Below are 20,072 nucleotides of genomic sequence, written 5' to 3' on the forward strand. Positions count from 1 at the left end.
CCACCACCAGGGAGCTGACAGCTGGCCAGGCAACATCCCACGATTTGGATCTCTGGTACCTCCAACTTTTGCATGTCTGCATCCTCTCCACCATACCAGAGGGTCCTGTCGCCGCCGGTTCTCATGGTGTAGAAGGGATGCCACTGACAGGAGCATCGCCAGTTTGGACCACAACCATCTTAGTGAAGCCAGTTTCTCTTGAAACAGGATGGTCGGTCACATGACTGACTATAGGTCCGCCCACCTCCGCAGGCCCCAGACTACGCTGGACCTGGAGGGGTATTTGAGGATTTTAATAAAGTGGTGAAAGAGGATAGTTTTTTGCCTTTTATTTCAAAGAAAGGATTTTTTTAGGTGTATGTCTTTATTTACTTTCACTTACAGGTTAATCATTGGGGGTGTCTCATAGATGCCTGCCATGATTAACCTAGGACTTAGTGGCTGCTATGGGCTGCCATTAACTCCTTATTACCCCGATTGCCACTGCACCGGGGCAATTCGGGATGAGCCGGGTAGAGTGCGGGACTGTCGCGTCTAATGGATGCAGCAATTCTGGGCGGCTGCTGGCTGATATTTTTAGGCTGGGGAGCTCCCCATAATGTGGGGCTCCCCATCCTATGAATACCGGCCTTCAGCCATGTGGCTTTACTTTGTCTGGTATCAAAATTGGCGGGGACTGCACGTCGGTTTTTTAAATTATTTATTTATTTATTGTACTGCACGATATAGACCCGCCCACCGGCGACTGTGATTGGTTGTAGTGAGATAGCTGTCACTCAGCATGGGGGCGTGTCTGACTGCAGCCAATCATAGGCGCTGGTGGGCGGGGGAAGCAGTGAATACAAGATGGAATAATGAGCAGCCAGCATTTTCAAAAGAGGAGAAGCCGCCAGAGCAGTGTGACAGCCGTGCAGCGCCGCGCCCGTGATCGGAGAGTATGAGAGTGAGAGACCGATAGAGAGAGAGAGAGAGACCGAGAGAGAGACCCACAGAGAGAGAGAGAGAAAGACTCTGTGATCACGCCAGGCTGGTTTTTGCCCAACAGGATCCTGTCTATCAGCATGCTAGCGTTCACATGCGTTTGCGTGCGGTATAGTCAGGATCCACTGACGTTCACATGCATTTGCGTGCGGTATAGTTAGGATCCAGTAACAAACAGTATTTGGACGCATCTCAAAAATGCTACAAGTAGCGTTTTTGAAAAATGTTAAAATACTGCAACTCGCAAGATCCTCACTATACCGCATGCAAACGCATGTCAACGCACGTTGACGCGCGTCCATTGCAAATGCATTGAAATGAAAACTTATTTGCACTGGATCCGCTTTTGCTGCAAAAAAATGTTCAGGACGCATAATAAAGAAACATAGTGTAAAAGCAGTCGAAACTATACCTTGCTAGCAGAACTGATATATTAACACATATATTTATAATGTCTGACAGTACTTATACAACATACTTAGTATAAGCACAAAAATACATAGCACAGACATAATATATACAGTATATATAGCATAACCATAACAGGGGCACAACCACCTCCTACATTGATGTAGCTTCAGCTTCTGCAGCCGCACCTCCCAGAATCTCCTGCATTCTCGCCTGGGCCTCTGCTCCATCAGCATCGCCGGGAGCAGCCCTCACCTGCCCCAGATCTTCTAAAGATGTCATCCTGCAGTCAACATGATAAGGTGAAGACGGGCACAGGTACTTTTGCAGTGGTGCCTACGTACCAATTGAAGACCTCCCCCTTTACCTCACCTTATATATTCCCCTACTTACTGCTGACCAACCCCCTATAACCACCTGTTAAACTTTTGACTCTACATACTACCCCATTATTGCTACACTTTTAACCCCTGCTTGCTTTCCAAAGCAGAATCATGGGTCACTCCACTCATGGCTCTGCTTATGGCGTTATTCCTTTCAAGTAGAGGGAGAAAATCAATGTTATATATGCCATTACCTGTGATAGGAGAGTATCGCATGCAGTAGTTAGTCCAAATCCCACAGCCATTCCAGTCACTGTTGTAAACTGATGAGAAATAAGGCACATATTTAGTCAATTAGTAGAAGTCCATAAATTCATTGAAACTTATTGTCACATAGCCCTTAACTTTGATAAAAGGCACATTAAGTTCAACACATTAACCTATTGTATAGACCCAGAAGAAGTCAGAAAGCCCTATGAAGTCACAATTTGTCTTTGTCTACAAGAAATACACAACGCCAGTGTCCCTGCATGGCTCACCTCGCACCTCCCGGCAGGGATGCCGATATACTCACTGCCACGACTGCCATGCATGCTCCACGTGTGTGGGATACCAATATACTCACCGCTGCGATCGGCCTGCATGCTCCATATGTGCCAGATCCCGATGCTGTCTTCAGCTCTGAGGGCCTGCGCATGTCATGCAGGTCTCCTGACAACCTGCTTAAGGAGTGCACGCTCCCCGCTTCTTAAAGGGGTAGTGTGACGCCCTGGCCTATCAGGTTATCAAAAGGGTGCCGTGCAATCTGCCCTTATGCATGGTACCTGCTCCTCCTTGGTTACGTGTCCTGTCAATTTGGTGTTGCTACCAACAGGTGTACATAAATCCTGAGGAACACTCTGCACCACACCCACCAAACCCCCATTGGGCAGCCTGAGGTGAATAGGGCCACCCAGATGGAGGGATGGAAGAGGGAGGGCAGAGATGTCAGTAGTTGAGTAGTAGTTGAGCAGTGAGACAGCGGTGACAGGACAGGTCACGCTGTGGAGCTGGGCTCCTGTACCCATCCCAGGTGCCAGACGTTGGCCTGGCCAGAAGGAGATGGAACCCCAGTCGCAGGGGGTAGTGACGGGGGTACGCTGCTGCTACAGAGAGCAGGCCGGCTGCCTTGTGCTACAATCGGGCAGGGGCCAGGGCACAACGGGGTACGCGGTCCCTAGGCTGGGAAGAAGCTTCACGCAGCCCAGTAATTCACCCGACGGGAACGGAGTATTCAGGAACCGTCCCCACCCACCCCAGAATTGGGGTACTAGCGCAACGAGGGGGATAGGACTTCCCACAACTATCCAGAAAATCCCATGCGTGAACTCTGAGAGCAAGCTCACCCTGCTAGCCACGCAGGTGAGCGGGACCCGAGTAATTCCAAGTGAAAGGGATCCATACGAGAGACACACAGTGCCCAGGGAAAAGGCTTCAGACCAACCAGCAACACCAAAGGGGCACGGACCCAGCGTGCTCAACCAACAGCTGCAGAGTATTCAAGAGGTTGGTTTACCTGGTGTCAGCGTCAGTGACTTTGGACTGTGTGAGTACCTGATATCCCTTCACCCCCGACGGGTTCCCCACTCCATTGATCACCGGGCCCGGGGACACCGAACCCCTTCCCCCGGAGGGGTTAAACATCCTGCTGATTCAACATTGTCACCGGGCTCCCCAACCGCAGCGGTGGTCTCTCCCATTACCACACACCGTGGGTGGCGTCACAAACATTATCCCATTCACCACCCAAAAACATTCCCGCTTTTTATTCCGAGGTAGCCACGCGACCCCGCGTCGGATCCGGAGACCCCTCGAGACACTGTGGATCCGGGTCCAAGCAGCCCATCGGCTGTCGCGGGGGCGGCACAGTAGCGCGTGCACTCTGCAGGTGTCCACAGCCTACGGCTGAGAAGAACTGTGTAGGTAAGGCACTCTCCCTTGTAGGGTGGTGCCTTAGAAACTTCAGTATAGTGTGTGTCTTTCACCTGTTACTTTGTTGTCAGGTCCCTGTGACTTTGTATCCTGCCTGAACCAAAACCTATCCTGCCTGTGTGAACCCAGTCAAAATCCACAAGTCTGCAGTCACACTATATGTACCTATATGTGACTGCGGACTTGTGAATCCTCACTTTATGTGCACTGTTCGTTGTAGATTCTCTTGTGTCAGTACTGAGGACAGTGGTCAGGTGACCGCAAGAATGCGATATGCATAATCCCAGACAGAATCCGTCTAGACTGTTTCCAGATCTCGCACATTACATTTGAAACAGTCTAGTCGAATTTTGTCTGGGGGGCCAAGCATAACGCATACTTGTGGTCAACTGACTGCCGATACCAGCTCTGACACTGGAGAATCCTCACAGTCCATGTTGTGAGGATTCACAAATATGCAAACACATAGAGTTACTGCAAACTACTTACGAGTAGAGATGAGAACCCGAACAGTAAACTTCTTTGTTTGAACCAAACGCAGACTTTACAAAAAAAAATCAGTGTTCAAGTTCAGAATGCGGGTTATTTACATATGCTAATCACTCGAGCGAGCATTGCTGGGCTCGGGTACGCTTAGTGCACAGTCAAATGCGAACCGCTTGCAGTGATGGTGATGCGGGGCTGCAGTGTAGGGGTCAGTCGGGTACTCACACAGCAATGAAGCAGACGCTGATGTGTCGCCCAGTGCCCCGTTACCTTCAGGTCATCTCAGGGTCTTCAGGGACGGCGCATCCTGGGTCCTTCTGGTCACAGGTAGGTTGACTTCTATAGGATTCGTGACGCCACTCTCGATATTGCGGTCAGGGCAACCGCCACTGCAGATTAGGGGACGCCTGGGGCTGATGTTGAATGCAGTTAGATGTAGTGGCCTCCCGAGAGTGAGGCTGGCCCCAGGGTTCGGTGTAGGTGTGTGGAACCACAGGTCGCAGAATGACTCACACGCACAGCAAGAATGTTTTTCAGGGTTTTTACTCACTTCAGGTAGCAGGGGTGAGTAACCCGGGCAGTGCTGTGGAAACCAAGCTCCTTCAGGCTGACTTATGAGGGTGGCTACTGACTCGCCTTCCTAGCCCTTGTGTTTGTTGTGGTGACCCAGACTTGTAGTCCTACGGGGTCACCCAGGGAAGTTGCTTCTGCCTGTTCTCCCCTTTTTCGGCCCGTTTGCTTGTAGCCTGCACCAGGTCACTCCGGCTGCTTGCCTCTTGTGATCTATGCGCCCTCTCGTTGCTACGTGGCTGCAGACTCTGTGGTGTTATGGTGGAGCGTATGAAGTACCCCCACCTGCAGGTTGAGCAGGCCAACTGAATGGGCTCCTGCTCTGGGACCTGTAACCCCGTACGGGCAGGGTCCATTAGGCAGTCCCCGTACTCAGCCACCTCCTTGCACTCCGGCCTCAGGTGGTTTTCGGGCGGCACTACCAGGTAGCCCTTTCTCCCCCGCCAGCAGCTACGAACGGTAGAGTGTCTGGAAGGGCTCTGCTCACTGATCTGCCCTCCAGACGCGACTTCTCACCTCCACTTCCTCTGACTGACTCCTCTCCCTGAGCTTCACTAACTGAATGGCTCACTACTCCCTCCCCTCTGTGCCTGCCTCCGCAACTTAGCAACCAGGCTCTCTACCACACCCCTTGAGTGGAGATGGAGGCCACACCCCTTCTGGATTCCTCAGGGGTCCCTTCAAAGGTCCATGTGGGAGACCTGGTTACTATGCGCCTGTGTAACCACACCCCGATCAGCCTTCTGGATTACCTGTGTTGTACTGCCCCCAGCATGGGTGCAGTACTGAGTGGTGCCTGACTAGGTCAGGGGCGCCACACTGACAACAGGGTAAACCAAGTCTCTGACTGCCGCTGTCTCCTGAGGGGATCTCGTCCGGGTCTCGTCCCCTGCAGCACTGTCTGGTGGTCCGTGACCTGCCTCCTGGCACCAATTTAGATTTTCCGTTGTGGCCCGGTAGCTTGGAGCTTTCGGGGCCCCGCTCCCCACTGTGGCTAAGTAGAGGAGCCTGCTCTCAGGAGCTCACACTTGGGATTTCAGTGGGCCGCTTGCTAGGAAAGCCCTATCCCTCTTGTTGTGCTAGTGCCCCCGATCTCTGATCTTCGTGGGAACAGTCCATAAAGGCCCTGTCCTCCCGCAGGTTAATTGCCGGGTTGCCTGAAGCTTCTCCCCGACCTAGGGCCTGTGTATCCCAATGTGCCTTCGGTCCCGGACCGGTGATAGGACCAGGCTGCTGACCATTCTCCTTGATGGGTTCCAGGCACCTTGCCTCAATCCCCTGTGACCGGGGGTCTGACTCCTCTAGGTCCAGATCACCGTCTGCGACCTAGTCTGCTTCTCCCCTGGGAGCTACAACTCCCAGCTTCCTCAGAGCTCCTCACAGCTCGAGGGCTACTCTCCTTCTTTGGGGAGCTGATACTCCCCAGCTCCTCACTCACTGGGAGCTACTTCTGTTCTGCCTTTCAGCTCTGCTCTGTGCTCCACTTCCTCCCTCGCTGACTTCCCCCCTCCCACCACTCTGTCTGACCCCTAGGTGAACTGCCCTTATTCCAGCTTAAGCAGCCCACTGGTGTGCCTGACAGGTGTGGTGTGAGGTGTAACTAGGATTTGTGAATGCTGGTGGAGGCAGTACTGCAGGTTAGGTTCCCAGAACCATGGGGGTTTGTTTCGCATGTTACGGTCTCCCGTTGAAGCACATGCGAAACACATGTCGGGACCGGGTCCACATGTGAGGCTAACAGACTCCCTTTTTGGGTGATATACATACCACAGGTAGGTCCTTCTGGTGCTAATTTCCCCACCACTGTATGATATTTTTTTTTATTTTTTTTTTCTATCTGAGATTATGTTGTGTATTTTCTGGTGGTGTTACATACTGGTGTACTCAGGCCCTGTTTTGGACCTTATCCTGTTGGTTACTGTTTAATGTATGGACATTCCATCACTCCACTAGTCCAGGGGATATACTATTGATATCTTTGGTTACTTATATTCCCCCCTGGGATAAAGTAATACCACTTTCTTCCCAGTTTTAGCTAAGGGGTAGTCTGTCTCCCTCCCTGGGACCTTTTTCTCTCTCTGTCTCATCTAATTGGATTTTAACTATGTATGTCTAACTACTAACTGTCATCACATGTGATTTTGATATTTGCACTTTTTGTAATAAGAAAAACTGTATACTTTTTCACAACTGTGGTACAGTAGTTTTACTTCAAAAACATGATAAATACCCCTTCTTGTCCACAAGTTTCTGTATGTATTCTATAGGGTCTATGTATACTACAACAAATATGAGGTGGTCCGCTTTACTTGGTCTTTGTTTTTCTTGTAGGAAAACTTGTCTGTCGCCTTCCATCAGGAACCCTTCAGCCGGTCCCTGACAGCCTCCTTCACTGAACACTGGAGAATGTTCAACAAAGGTGACAGTCCTTAATAAACTTCAAAACATGCAGGTTCCGGTCCCCTTTAGCGTTGGGCACCTCCTGGGCACACTCTTGCAAAGTGCCCTGGTAAACCACAGCAACGGCAGATAGGCACTACTTCCATCGTATCAACTGAGATCTCCTCATCTGAAGTGGACTCTGCTTCCATGTCCATGATCTCCAATGCCATCTGTGCCCGTGACGACAGTATCATCCTGCAGCCGTTTCCTCCATAATGTGACACCCATGCAGCCTCTGGGGTACTAGAACCTGAATCGCCTTCTTCCATCGCCTCTGGTTCCGAGTCCACGGTAAACGGTTCAATCTGGTCAGAAGCCACGGACTGGTCATCTCTATCAGAAGTCGAGGGGTCCACTGACGGTGGTAAGGGCAGCGCCTCAGGGTCAGCCGCAGCGGAGGGTGAAGGCAACGGTGGCGGAGTGCTGGCCTGGAGCGGGGGCGGCTCGGATCCCACAGCCGTATCGGCCGGATTAGTGAAATCAACTGGGACTGGGTAACCGCTTACCCGCTCCTCTCGTGCAACTTCAGTCTCACGGGTTTGCACTGCCGCAGCCATCCTCCGCGTCTCCATCCGCAGAGCTTCTCCAGGAGCCTCTGCTGAGTAGCCGTGCTGTTCTGTCATCTTGACTTTGCGCTGTCCAGGAACATTATGGCAGAGTCCTGGCATCCCTGATTCTCTTCCACTGTAGTTACATTCCGGCACGCCCACTCTGTTTTCACTCAGCACTCCTTTGCGCGATGTGGCCCCCTGAGAACTTCCGGTTCTGGCCTCACACTCAGGACGAAGGGCGAGGCTTCTGCTTTGCGCGCTTTCGCGGGGAACATTGCGTTTTGGCTCGAAAAGATGGTGGAAGATGGCAGAATTGGTGGGAAAAGGGATTTTGACTTGCGGTTTTCGGTCTTCAAGTCACACGTCACCCAGGTAAGTGGATCCTGCTCGGATCCTGTTCGTAACGCCAAGTTTAGTTTGAGGGTGTGTCGCCCCCGCGTGAGCAGCCGGGCTGCTCAGATCCAGATCCACGGTGGCTCGAGAGGGCTCCGGACCCGGGGGTCGTGTGGCTCCTCAAACAAAGGGAGGTTATGTACAGGGGATGGTGTGGAAAGTAAAAAAGTAAGATCAAGTACCACCGCTGCGATTGGGAGTACCCGGTGGCGATGGTGTGGGTAGCTACGTGTTTAACCCCTCCACGGGTAGGGGGGATGCCCCGGGACTCGGTGATGGTGACTGGGATGTGCCGTTGGGACGGTAAGGGTCACTTGCCTACTCACTCAGTCCAATAACGCTGACACTGACAACTGTAGTAAACCAAAGTTCTGGACACCGCTGTCGCTGAGGGTGGAGCACGCCTGGGTCCCGTTTCTATTGGTGTTGCCTATTAGTCTGTGACCTTTTTCCGTGGCACCTTATCTTCTAGTTGGTCCCTTTAGTCTGGAACTAATCAGGTCCCACTGCCGAGTGTGGCTAACTGAGGGAGCTTGCTCTCAGGGTTCACGCTTGGGATTTTCTGGACCATATGTGTGGAAAGTCCTATCCCCCTTGTTGCGCTAGTACCCCGATTTTGGAGCGGGTGGAGAATGGATCTTGAAGGCTCCGTCCTCGTCGGGTATATTGTCAGGTTGCCTGAAGCTACTCCCTGACCTAGGGTCCACGTACCCTGTTGTGCCCTGGCCCCTGCCCGGTGATGGCACAAGGCCGCCGGCTGTCCTCCTCAACAGTCCGTGCCCCTTGTCACGATCCCCTGCGACCGGGGTCCAGCTCCTACCAGGCCCAGACCAACGTCTGCTACCTAGTAGTTCCAAGGAGCCCAGCTCCTCACCTCCTCTCTCTCTGAGAGCTACTTCACACACTGCCTGACTCCTGACACTCCTGACCTCCCCTTAACCAACCCCCCAAGTGGGCGACCCTCTTCCACTCAAGCCGTCCACTGCTGTGTCTGGCGCATGTGGTACAGAGTGTTCCTAGGATTTTGATTAGCTGTTCTTGGCAACGCCAAAGGTTAGGGACCCGTAACCAAGGAGGAGGTAGATATTGCACAGAAGGGCAGATTGCACAATACCCTGTGACGACCTGATAGGCCAGGGCGTCACGACAGCTATTCCGTCCTTGCCTGCTGGCTGGAGGCAGGTCGGATTGCATAGCATGTCCAGGTTTCTAATCTCCCAGCTGTGAATGACTTGCTCACAACAGGTAGCAAGTCTAAGGGCGGCTTTGCATGTTGCAACATCGCACGTGCGATGTCGGTGGGGTCAAATCGAAAGTGACGCACATCCGGCGTCACTTTTGACATCGTAGTGTGTAAATCCTAGATGATACGATTAACGAGCGCAAAATCGTCGTTATCGTATCATCGGTGTATTCTCCGACATTTCCATAATGCCGGTGCAGAGACAGGTACAATGTAGTTCCTCGTTCCTGCGGCAGCACACATCGCTGTGTGTAAAGCCGCAGAAGCGAGGAACATCACCTACCTGCCTCCCGGCTGCAATGAGAAGGAAGGAGGTGGGCGGGATGTTTACGCCCCACTCATCTCCGCCCCTCCGCCGCTATTGGCTGCCTGCCGTGTGACGTCGCTATGACACCGCACGACCCGCCCCCTTAGGAAGGAGGCGGGTCGCCAGCCAGAGCGACGGTCGCAGGGCAGGTGAGTGCATGTGAAGCTGGCGTAGCGATAATTTTCGATACGCCAGCTATCACAAGATATCGTTCATGCGACGGGGGCGGGGACTATCGCGTGCGACATCGCAGCATCGGCTTGCGATGTTGCAACGTGCAAAGCCCGCCTAATTGTCAAGATTAGATTAGAACCATTCTGGGAACCTGCAATTTATAACACAGAGGTCGCATACAAGATTACCACGTTGTTCTCTCATCAAACAGTGAGTATATAAATCGTAATCAAGTTAGTTTTACAGTAATTTATTATAAAATTTGATTAATGTCAAGGAAGTATTTATTGACCTTTAATCATTAATATTAATGCCAGCATTTTTGCTGATGAATGTGATACTATACTAAATTGCACATTTCACATATTTCAGCATTTTTATGATTTTTTTGATACAAACAATTACCTCAGCATCATTCCTCAATCATCTTCTATGTTGTTCCATCTTAGCTGTGAAACCTAACAACTACAAGTGTCACTGGTAGTAGTTTAGCACCATTATTGCAATAATTATATATTACTATTTTCTATTTATCAGGAAATTTATGCACTTATTGACATCAAGGGATGAATAATAACAGTTTGTGCATCATCCAGTTTGATAACAGGTAAATATGATTTTTATTTGAATGTTTAGCGCAGTAGTGCATTAAATATTTTATACTTTTTGATTTTTGGAGATATTCACATGGTATCCCTGGCTTACTAGCGGCTTCATTCTAACTTAACATTTTTTAATCATTAGTGATTAGGTTGTCGTGCTGAGCGCCTATTAGCGGCTTCATTTTTAAACATTTTTAAACAGTTTAAACAATTTAAATAAATGTACTTATTACTAAAAAAAAATATTATTGTAGTCCCTTTTGGTAAGATTATCGACCTGAGTGCCAGTGAGTTTTCTTATATAGTTAGTTCTAAATATATATAAGTAAACTTACAGAAATGGCAAGCGTCATTGCATCCAGTTCTACTTTTCCGACATGTCCAACAAATACACAGGTTACAATAATTGGTACATAATCCAACAAATTTAGGAACACCTAAGATTTATAGAAAAAAAAAGTTTGTTACACATTATATAATACAATATATCATAAGAATGTGATTTTTATGTTGAAAAAATTGCAGATATTGCTAACATAGAAGTTATATGTCTTGAAAAGAGCTGCAACTAGAACAAAGAATTGGATTCAAATAAAAAAAAGTTACAAACTAGACAAAATACAGGTGCTGAGTCAATAATAAATTATGTCCTTGGTATTTAGTGCACTAAATATCAGGCACATTTGCATAATCTCAATTTTCAATATACAAGCCCATTTACTCTGCATGATTATCGTGAATGACTGTTCCTAGGAGTGTTCTTTTCATGATATTCTTGCAGTCTAAGCAAGGTGCCTGATCAACTGACGAATGAGTAAAACGAGCATTTGTTATTTGAAATTATCTTTTGTGCTGAACAAGAGATCATTGTTTTTGGCAACACATTGTCCTATGTAAACTAGACTGTTGGTGTCAAGAACAATGGCAGCCTGTAGCGCTTGCATCCCTGCCCCACTTGCCCTCCTTCCTGCAGGGATGCTCACTCACTCACCGCCGTGGCCAGCAGGACCACGCTGCACAGCCTCCCCGTGGTACTCCACGTGGGTGTTTTTTGCTGCTCTCCCCTGAGACCTGTTCACACCGCACAGTACCTCCAGGAGTGCTCCCAGGGCATGTGCACGCACCGCTGCCCTTCTCTTAAAGAGCCAGCATGTCATTCCCTGGAAGTGCCTCTCATTCTATCGCTTAGAGGCAATAAGTACTTAAAGCACCCTCCCACTAGGGGAGGTGTCTGATCAAGATGATTAGTTAGTGGTTTGTTCCCTAGCCAGCTAGTTGTCAAATCCTATTATCCGTTGTGTTTTCCATTACAGTGTACAGTGTCCTTGCATGTCTATTGGTTCCGTCTTTACACCGGTGTCCATTCCACTCTGGCCATGCCGTCTGCCTCAGTCTTCCCGGTTGTCCTTGCCATTCTAGAGACTTTGAATGTTTGTCCCCATGTCCTGGGGGTCAGTTGCTGCAGACCCCGTCACTTCCCTGGAAGTGTCACCTGGCATCGTCCTCGCAGTGGGTGCTTTGTCAAGTCCTCCCACTAAATGGTAAGTCTGGGGTTCCCCTGTAGTCCAGTGGGTCCTCTCCTGCTCACTGCTTTACCATCTGTATTGGTGAGTGTTACACAGCCTATGTGCAATGACCAATCTATTACAGATCGTAATACCACCGATCAGCTGTTATCAAGCCTTGCTGGGTGGAATAATGTCTATAATAATAATCTATTAATATTTAGTCTTCTTCAGAGAAGCCAAAGAACTTAGATTCCTGTGACATATAAAAAAAAGCACAGTAATGTTTACACATGTAGCTGCGTATTCATTGCCAGTGTCGCATAACCCTTGAAGAAGCCTGTAATATAATTTAGTTCAGGTTGATCTAGTGGTACCTGAAATTCAAAATATTAGTTCTTATTATCTCCCATTGTTCTCCCAGAGATAAACCACTGGCCAACATGTCAGCTGATGGCTTTCTCATAAAGATCACAGGAGTGCTCCTCTGTGTGAGAGAGTCAGCTAAGAGAGTCAGACATATGTTCGGACGAAGCATCATTCTACCAATTGCCATCTAATGTGTATGTCCGGTTTAGCAACGACCACATGGTGTGACAGAACAGAGACCTCAGAGAGACCTTGTAAATTGTACATTCCTTCCTGAGTCAATTGGAGGAGAGTGCAGGATTATGAGTAGCCCTGCTAGATATCTAAATATAATAGTCCGGGACAGAAAGCTCATCTTGTTAAGTTATATGCAATATTATATTAGCAGGACACTTTTCATAGCAAATTTCTGCACAGAAACTGTGGCCCACCGTACATTTGCACCACATGTCGTCTCTCCTGTGGCAACAGGCTAACTGATGGGAAAGGTGCTAAGGCATTGAATGTTGGGCTGTAACTGTGCAGCTATAGTAACATTATAAGTAACTAGAAGGTGGCCCGATTCTACGCATCGGGTATTCTAGAATTTACGTATTGTGTAGTTCATGTATGATTTTTGTTATATATATATATATATAGAGAGAGATGTTGTTGTCTGTAGTTACCAAGTGTTTGTGTAGGGCGCTGTACATGTTCTGGGTGTTGTCTGGGTGTGACGGGGGGTGAGAGCGGTGTTGTATGTGTGTTGCGTGTGTTGCGTTGTTTGTGGAGCGCTGTGTGTCTGTAGCGTTGTGTGTGTGTTGCGCGGTTTGTGTGTGTGTGGTGTGTTTTGGGGGGAGGTATGTTTTGTGCAATGTGTGTGTTGTGCGGTATGTGCGTATATTTGTGTGTGCCGCGGTGTTTGTGTGTTGGGTGTTGTGTGTGTGCAGCGTTGTCTGTGTGTGTGGGTGTCTGTGTAGGGCAGTTGTTTGTGGTTCCCAGTGTGTGTGTGTGTGTGTGGTGTGTTGTGCAGTGCGCGCGCGCGCGCGTGTGTGTGTGTGTGTGTGTGTGTGTGTGTGTGTGTGTGTGCATCAGCCTCTCTTCTCTCAGCCTACCTCTCCCAGCCTCCCTACTCCCAGCCTCCCTCAGCATCAGCCTCCCTCTCCCAGCCTCCCCAGCATCAGCCTCCGCCAGCATCAGCCTCTCTCCTTCCAGCCTCCTCCAGCATCAGCCTCCCTCTCCCAGCCTTCCCCAGGATCAGCCTCTCTCCTCCCAGCCTCCGTCCTCCCAGCCTTCTCCAGCATCAGCTTTCCCCTCCCAGCCTCCCTCAGCATCAGCCTTCCCCAGCATCAGCCTCCCGTTCCCAGCCTTCCCCAGGATCAGCCTCTCTCCTCCCAGCCTCCTTCCTCCCAGCCTTCCCCAGCATCAGCTTTCCCCTCCCAGCCTCCCTCAGCATCAGCCTCCCTCAGCATCAGCCTCCCGTTCCCAGCCTTCCCTAGGATCAGCCTCTCTCCTCCCAGCCTCCTTCCTCCCAGCCTCCCTCAGCATCAGCCTTCCCCTCCCAGTCTCCCCCAGCATCAGCCTCCCCAAGCATCAGCCTCCACCAGCATTAGCCTCTCTCCTTCCAGCCTCCTCCAGCATCAGCCTCCCTCTCCCAGCCTTCCCCAGGATCAGCCTCTCTCCTCCCAGCCTCCTTCCTCCCAGCCTTCCCCAGCATCAGCTTTCCCCTCCCAGCCTCCCTCAGCATCAGCCTCCCTCAGCATCAGCCTCCCGTTCCCAGCCTTCCCCAGGATCAGCCTCTCTCCTCCCAGCCTCCGTCCTCCCAGCCTTCCCCAGCATCAGCTTTCCCATCCCAGCCTCCCTCAGCATCAGCCTCCCTCAGCATCAGCCTCCCGTTCCCAGCCTTCCCCAGGATCAGCCTCTCTCCTCCCAGCCTCCTTCCTCCCAGCCTCCCTCAGCATCAGCCTTCCCCTCCCAGTCTCCCCCAGCATCAGCCTCCCCAAGCATCAGCCTCCACCAGCATTAGCCTCTCTCCTTCCAGCCTCCCCCAGCATCAGCCTCCCCAAGCATCAGCCTCCACCAGCATCAGCCTCCCTCGTCCCAGCCTCCCCCTCCCAGCCTCCCCCAGCATCAGCCTCTCTCCTCCCAGCCTTCCCCATGATCAGCCTCTCTGCTCCCAGCCTCCTCCAGCACGCCGTGCTCCTCTGCCGACACTCACACACCCGATCGCATCCACTCACACACACCCGATCGCATCCACTCACACACACCCGATCGCATCCACTCACACACACCCGATCGCATCCACTCACACACACCCGATCGCATCCACTCACACACACCCGATCGCATACACTCACACACACAGACACTGACGATATCGCACATACGCGCTTATACTCACAACATCCGGGGATATCACATGCTTCTGGCCATGTGATCCTCCGGCAGGTCCTGGAAGATCACAACAGCACAGTATCGAGGCCGAGAAGCAAGCGATATCCCAGGATGTTGTGAGTATTTGGATGCGATGTGATGTGTGAGGTGTGTGTGAGTGTGATCTGATTTGTGTGTGTATGTGTGTGTGTGTGTGTGTGCTGTTATGTGTCTGTATTTTCCGCAGCTGCAGGACCTTGATGTGTGGATGCGATGTGATGTGTGTGTGAGGTGTGTATGAGAGTGAGTGTGAGCCGGTGTACACTGGTAACTATGATACACATCGGGTAACTAAGGGACCTTAGTTACCCGATGTGTATAATGGTTACCAGCTTTCACGGCCTCCGTGAAGATCCCAGCATCGCAAGGTTATGTGTGGCGCTGCCGGGATCCTGACGGAGCCGGTGTAGAAGCAAGAGATATCCCAGCATGTTGTGATGTGTGAGGTGTGTGTGAGAGTGAGTGTGAGAGTGAGTGTGATGTGATGTGTGTGTGTACTCACCTGGGAATCGGGGCTCCGTGTCAGTTGGGCCAGAGCGAGCGTGGATTGCGTGAGGGGGGCGGGGCCTGCAGAGAGCCGGGGCGAGAGGCCAATCCGTGTGGGGGGGCGGGGCCATGGCGAGCCCAGCGGCCAATCAGCTTTGTGTCCCCGTAAGGACACAATTTCGGAGCATGACAGACAGACAGACAGACAGACAGAATAAGGCAATTATATATATAGATATGCTTATGCCTGTTTGGTCTTATAAAATGCATACAGCTGCACACTGAAAAGCCAAAAATGTACAAGGGAAAATATGGCACTGCATTACTGCAAAAGAGAGATATTTAGTTTATGTATTGGCCAATGCATGTAAGCCCGGAAACCAACGGCAAGGTACATCTCTGTAATCCGGGAACCTAACTTAAATGCCACTATCTAGGTTAAAAAAATCTGTGTCTGGGCAAAATGGCACTATTTGGACTACAAACCTCCATGTATGGGCAGCGAGGCTCCTGCTATAATGGTTAAGAACACAGCCAGGTCTTAGGGCGGAGTGCTCAGTCAGAAAGAGACTCACTACAAATATCCAAAAAACTGACCCACACATCGAACAAATGTGAACAGGTGCTAGCCAAAAAAACATAGTAACTATAAAATGCATACAGCTGCACACTGAAAAGCCAAAAATGTACAAGGGAAAATATGGCACTGCACTACTGCAAAAGCGAAATATTTAGTTTATGTATTGGCCAATGCATGTAAGCCCGGAAACCAACGGCAAGGTATATATCTGTAATCCGGGAACCTAACTTAAATGCCACTATCTAGGTTAAAAACATCCGTGTCTGGGCAAAATACCACTATTTGGACTACAAACCTCCATGTATAGGCAGCTATGCTCCTGCTATAATGGTTTTTGGCTTTACAGTGTGCAGCTGTATGCATTTTATAGTTACTATGATTTTTCAGCGAGCACCTGTTCACATTTGTTGGATGTGAGGGTCAGTTGGTTGGATATTTGTTTGATCTTATGTCTGAATAAAAATGTTACTGGATTACAAGTTGCAAATTTTGATCTAGGCCTTTTAATCTATTCCCGTCCATCAGTGGCTTTATCAAGTCTTTGTGGTACAGGGTTGCACCTCAGTGACTCATGGTGGTATTTCTAGACTGCAGACGTCAGTCATGTTGGAACAATCAGATCACAGTTGTCCTCCACTGAAGTTGAGGTCCAAGTTTCAGAAAGGTTTAAGAGTTTAAGTAAAGACAAAATCATACCCCTAAGTTGCCTCATTGAACTACAGTCAAACCAACACACCTCATACATTTACGTGAGAAGTTATAGAAACCTGTCAAGCCTAGTCTGAATCTCTGCGTAAGGAACATAGCCCTGGGAGCAATAGTTTTTTTTAAAGAAATAAAGAAGATCAGCATGTTCCCTACTTATCTTGAACTCATGATTGCATGTACTAAAGTATGCCAAGGGAGATTTACTCAGGAAAATGTACCAACATTTAGTTTGAAAAAGTCTAGAGCAGTGTCCCCCAACTCCAGCCCTTAAGCGGGTTTTACACGCAACGACATCGCTAACGAGATGTCGTTGGGGGTCACGGAATTCGTGACTCACATCCGGCCTCATTAGCGACGTCGTTGCGTGTGAAACGCACGAACGACCGTTAATGATCAAAATTACTCACCATATCATTGATCGTTGTCCGGTCGTTCTAATCCCAATTATCATTGCTGTTGCAGGACGCAGATTGTTCGTCGTTCCTGCGGCAGCACACATTGCTATGTGTGACATCGCAGGAACGAGGAACATCATCGTACCTGCGGCCGCACACAATGAGGAAGGAAGGAGGTGGGCGGGATATTGGCCCGCTCATCTCCGCCTCTCCGCTTCTATTAGGCGGCCACTTAGTGACGCTGTTGTGACGCTGAACAAACCATCCCCTTAGAAAGGAGGCGGTTCGCCGGCCACAGCGACGTCGCTACGGCAGGTAAGTATGTGTGACGGGTGTAAGCGATGTTGTGCGCCATGGGCATCGATTTGCCCGTGACGCACAACCGACGGGGGCGGGTGCTTTCACCAGCGACATCGATAGCGATGTTGCTGTATGTAAAGCCCGCTTTAGGCTATGTGCGCACTAGAAAGTGGCATTTTCTTAAGAAAAAAACTGACCCTCTGGAAGAATCCCGCACCCGTGGTAAAAACTGTGGTAAAACCACACCCGCATTTTTGTCGCGATTTGCCGTGGTTTTGCCACGGTTTACCGTGGATTTCCCGCAAGTTGGTCCCCGCAGTTTTTACCATTATCTATGGCAAAAAACGCAGGTACCTGCGGAAAAGAAGTGACATGCTCATTAATTCCACAGCGGAAAATCCGCGGGTATAAAAAAACGCAGTGTGCGCACAGCATTTTTTAAAACCCATAGACTATGTGCCCACATGAGATGAAACCTGCGGATTTTCTGGATTTTCCAGGTAATTTCGCAGGTTCACAGACACTCCCCATGTTATCCTATGGGACATGGGGAGTGCTGTGTCCATGCTGCGGATACGTGCAGCTGCGGAACATGGTGCGGATGTCCCGCAGTCGCACGTAATTGCATGTCAATTCTTTTTGCGGAATTACCTGCGGAAATCTGACTTGGTCCCATACTTACCTGCCTTGATAGCAGACACCCGGTCACTTTCCCTCCGCGCACAGGACAGGAGTGGAGCTAGGAGCAGGAAGAAGGAGGTGGGCGGGCCTGCACGAGCTCCGGTCATGTGACAGCCAGAGCTAGTGCAGGCCCGCCCACCTTCTCCTGCACAGTGCAGACACGGCCGGAGACGGAGAGAAGTGCTGCGCGATGGAGGTAAGTATGAACGCCCCGATCACTCCAGCACTTGTTCTGCATTGAGGATGCAGTGCCCAAGCAACGGTACTGTGTCCTCAATGCAGAATGACCGCAGGATATCCGCAGGAAATTCCACAAGAAAACCGCAGCATGGAAACAGACAAACAAAGTTGTGCTGCGGATTTCTAGGAGCTCCTGCGGAATGTCCTGCGGATATAACCGCAGGACACTTTCCCCGTGGGCACATAGCCATAGGATTTGCTGGGGAATAGACTACAGCAATGTTAGACACATTTTCTGCAACAAATCCCTGCAAAATCCGTGGTGAATCTGCAGCGTGCGCACAGAGCCTTAAGGCCCATCAACAGTGCATATTTTCAGGATTTCCTCAGCATTGCACAGGTTTTGGAATCATCCCCTGTGCGGGTGATTAAATTATCACCTGTGCCATACTATGGATATACTGAAAACATGCACTGTTGGAGAGCCTTGAGGACTGAAGTTGGGGAACTCTGGTCTAGAGAAAAGATCATGAAAAGAAGTCAGCAACTGTGTCATAGGAAATAATTGAAACGCAGACAATTCGTTCCACAACTTAAAAAAAATAAATTAATAAAAAAATAATTACTGTATTTATACAAACTTGTTACAGTAATACAAAATAATGTACTATATTCACATAACATTATTACAGTACACTAATATAAACTACTGTATAGTACAGTAAAAGCATATAAAACAAACTGTAGTTTGGTTACAATAGAATGTTGGCGTGCAGGAGGTACAATACTAGCAATGTGCTGTACTGGTTATCAATCAGAAAGTACAATACTATATCCACAAATGCAAATTGATAGATATGCTATACAGTATATACTGTACTCTACAATAGAATACTGTATACAGTACATATGTACAGAAATTTACCTCCAGAGTGGGTTGAAGCATGGTAAAAGGAAGGAACCGGAAGCATGCACGGTGAGTATTTGCTCTTATTGCAAAGCATTGCTCTTAAACCAAGTTACACATTTTTAGAAAGCTTTGCTTCTCTTGCAAAACACTCCCAAACAAAGTTACTCTTAATCCAAAGTTCCACTGTATATTGTAATTCTTCCTTTTTCTTAGGTAAAGCCTACAGAAGGTTCAATTTGATCCATCATAGCTTGATTCAATGACATTTCACGGTCACCCATTGCTTACAGTAGTTATTTACTTCAACCTTACAACAGATATCTGATCCAATAAGTTCTCCAATGACTCAAAGGATAGGATTCATAAGTGTAAGATAAAAAGGTTCCAAAAGAAGATCCCCACGTAGGCATGTGCTAGCCAGACACATGAGATGATATGGTTGATCATCATCATAATGGTATACAAATTATCATATATCCGGTGTACTAATAAAGGGCCTATTACTTAGTATTTTACTATTCACTGATAATTACACAGAGTATAATTGTAAAAACTACACATATTGTCAAATCAATTTATGAATGACCAGAGTGAAGAGATCTCCAATACATTCCATGCAATTACTTACCAGAGGTCCGGTATACCAAAGCAGAATCTTAAATTCAATCACATTTTCACGGTATATTTCCTTGATCATGTGCAAGATGAAATCACAACAGCCACTTGGCATGTCGACAAATTAGATATCCCAGGTATCGATCTCTTCTTCCAGAGAATGTCTAGAATTTTTTCATAGTAAATGGTTTTGTCAGGATCATGGCTGTTAATGTTTCATCGGAGTCTTCTAATGTCTAGCACTAAAAGAATGAGAGAACATATGACAATGAGAATGCTTTGGGGTAGAAGGCAAGGCGGATAAGCAAGTTTCTGTCACCAGACTGGTTTGCGTGTTTCTTCTAATGTAATCTACAAAGAATAAACCTTACAATTTGCCTTAAGAACTTGACTAGTTATGTCACTCTTATTTCTTTTTCTGACATTATGTCATATTTTGTTTTACTTACTGGTTTGGCAGTCATCCAAATAGTCACT

At 48.9% G+C, this 20,072-nt stretch overlaps 1 protein-coding gene across 1 annotated transcript in view; it reads right to left on the minus strand.

The window, feature by feature from the left end:
- Positions 1 to 19,710, minus strand: part of LOC142289823 (multidrug and toxin extrusion protein 1-like) — a 131,304-nt gene extending 111,594 nt beyond the window's left edge. The window contains exons 1-3 of the mRNA XM_075333753.1: positions 19,609 to 19,710; positions 10,787 to 10,888; positions 1,967 to 2,035 (exon numbers count right to left, since the gene is read on the minus strand). Of these exons, the coding sequence (XP_075189868.1) occupies positions 1,967 to 2,035; positions 10,787 to 10,888; positions 19,609 to 19,710 (273 nt within the window). The remainder of the gene's footprint in view (positions 1 to 1,966; positions 2,036 to 10,786; positions 10,889 to 19,608) is intronic.
- Positions 19,711 to 20,072: the final 362 nt, after the last annotated feature.

The sequence above is a fragment of the Anomaloglossus baeobatrachus genome, chromosome 2, assembly GCF_048569485.1.
Source record: "Anomaloglossus baeobatrachus isolate aAnoBae1 chromosome 2, aAnoBae1.hap1, whole genome shotgun sequence".
Classification (NCBI taxonomy): Eukaryota; Metazoa; Chordata; class Amphibia; order Anura; family Aromobatidae; genus Anomaloglossus; species Anomaloglossus baeobatrachus.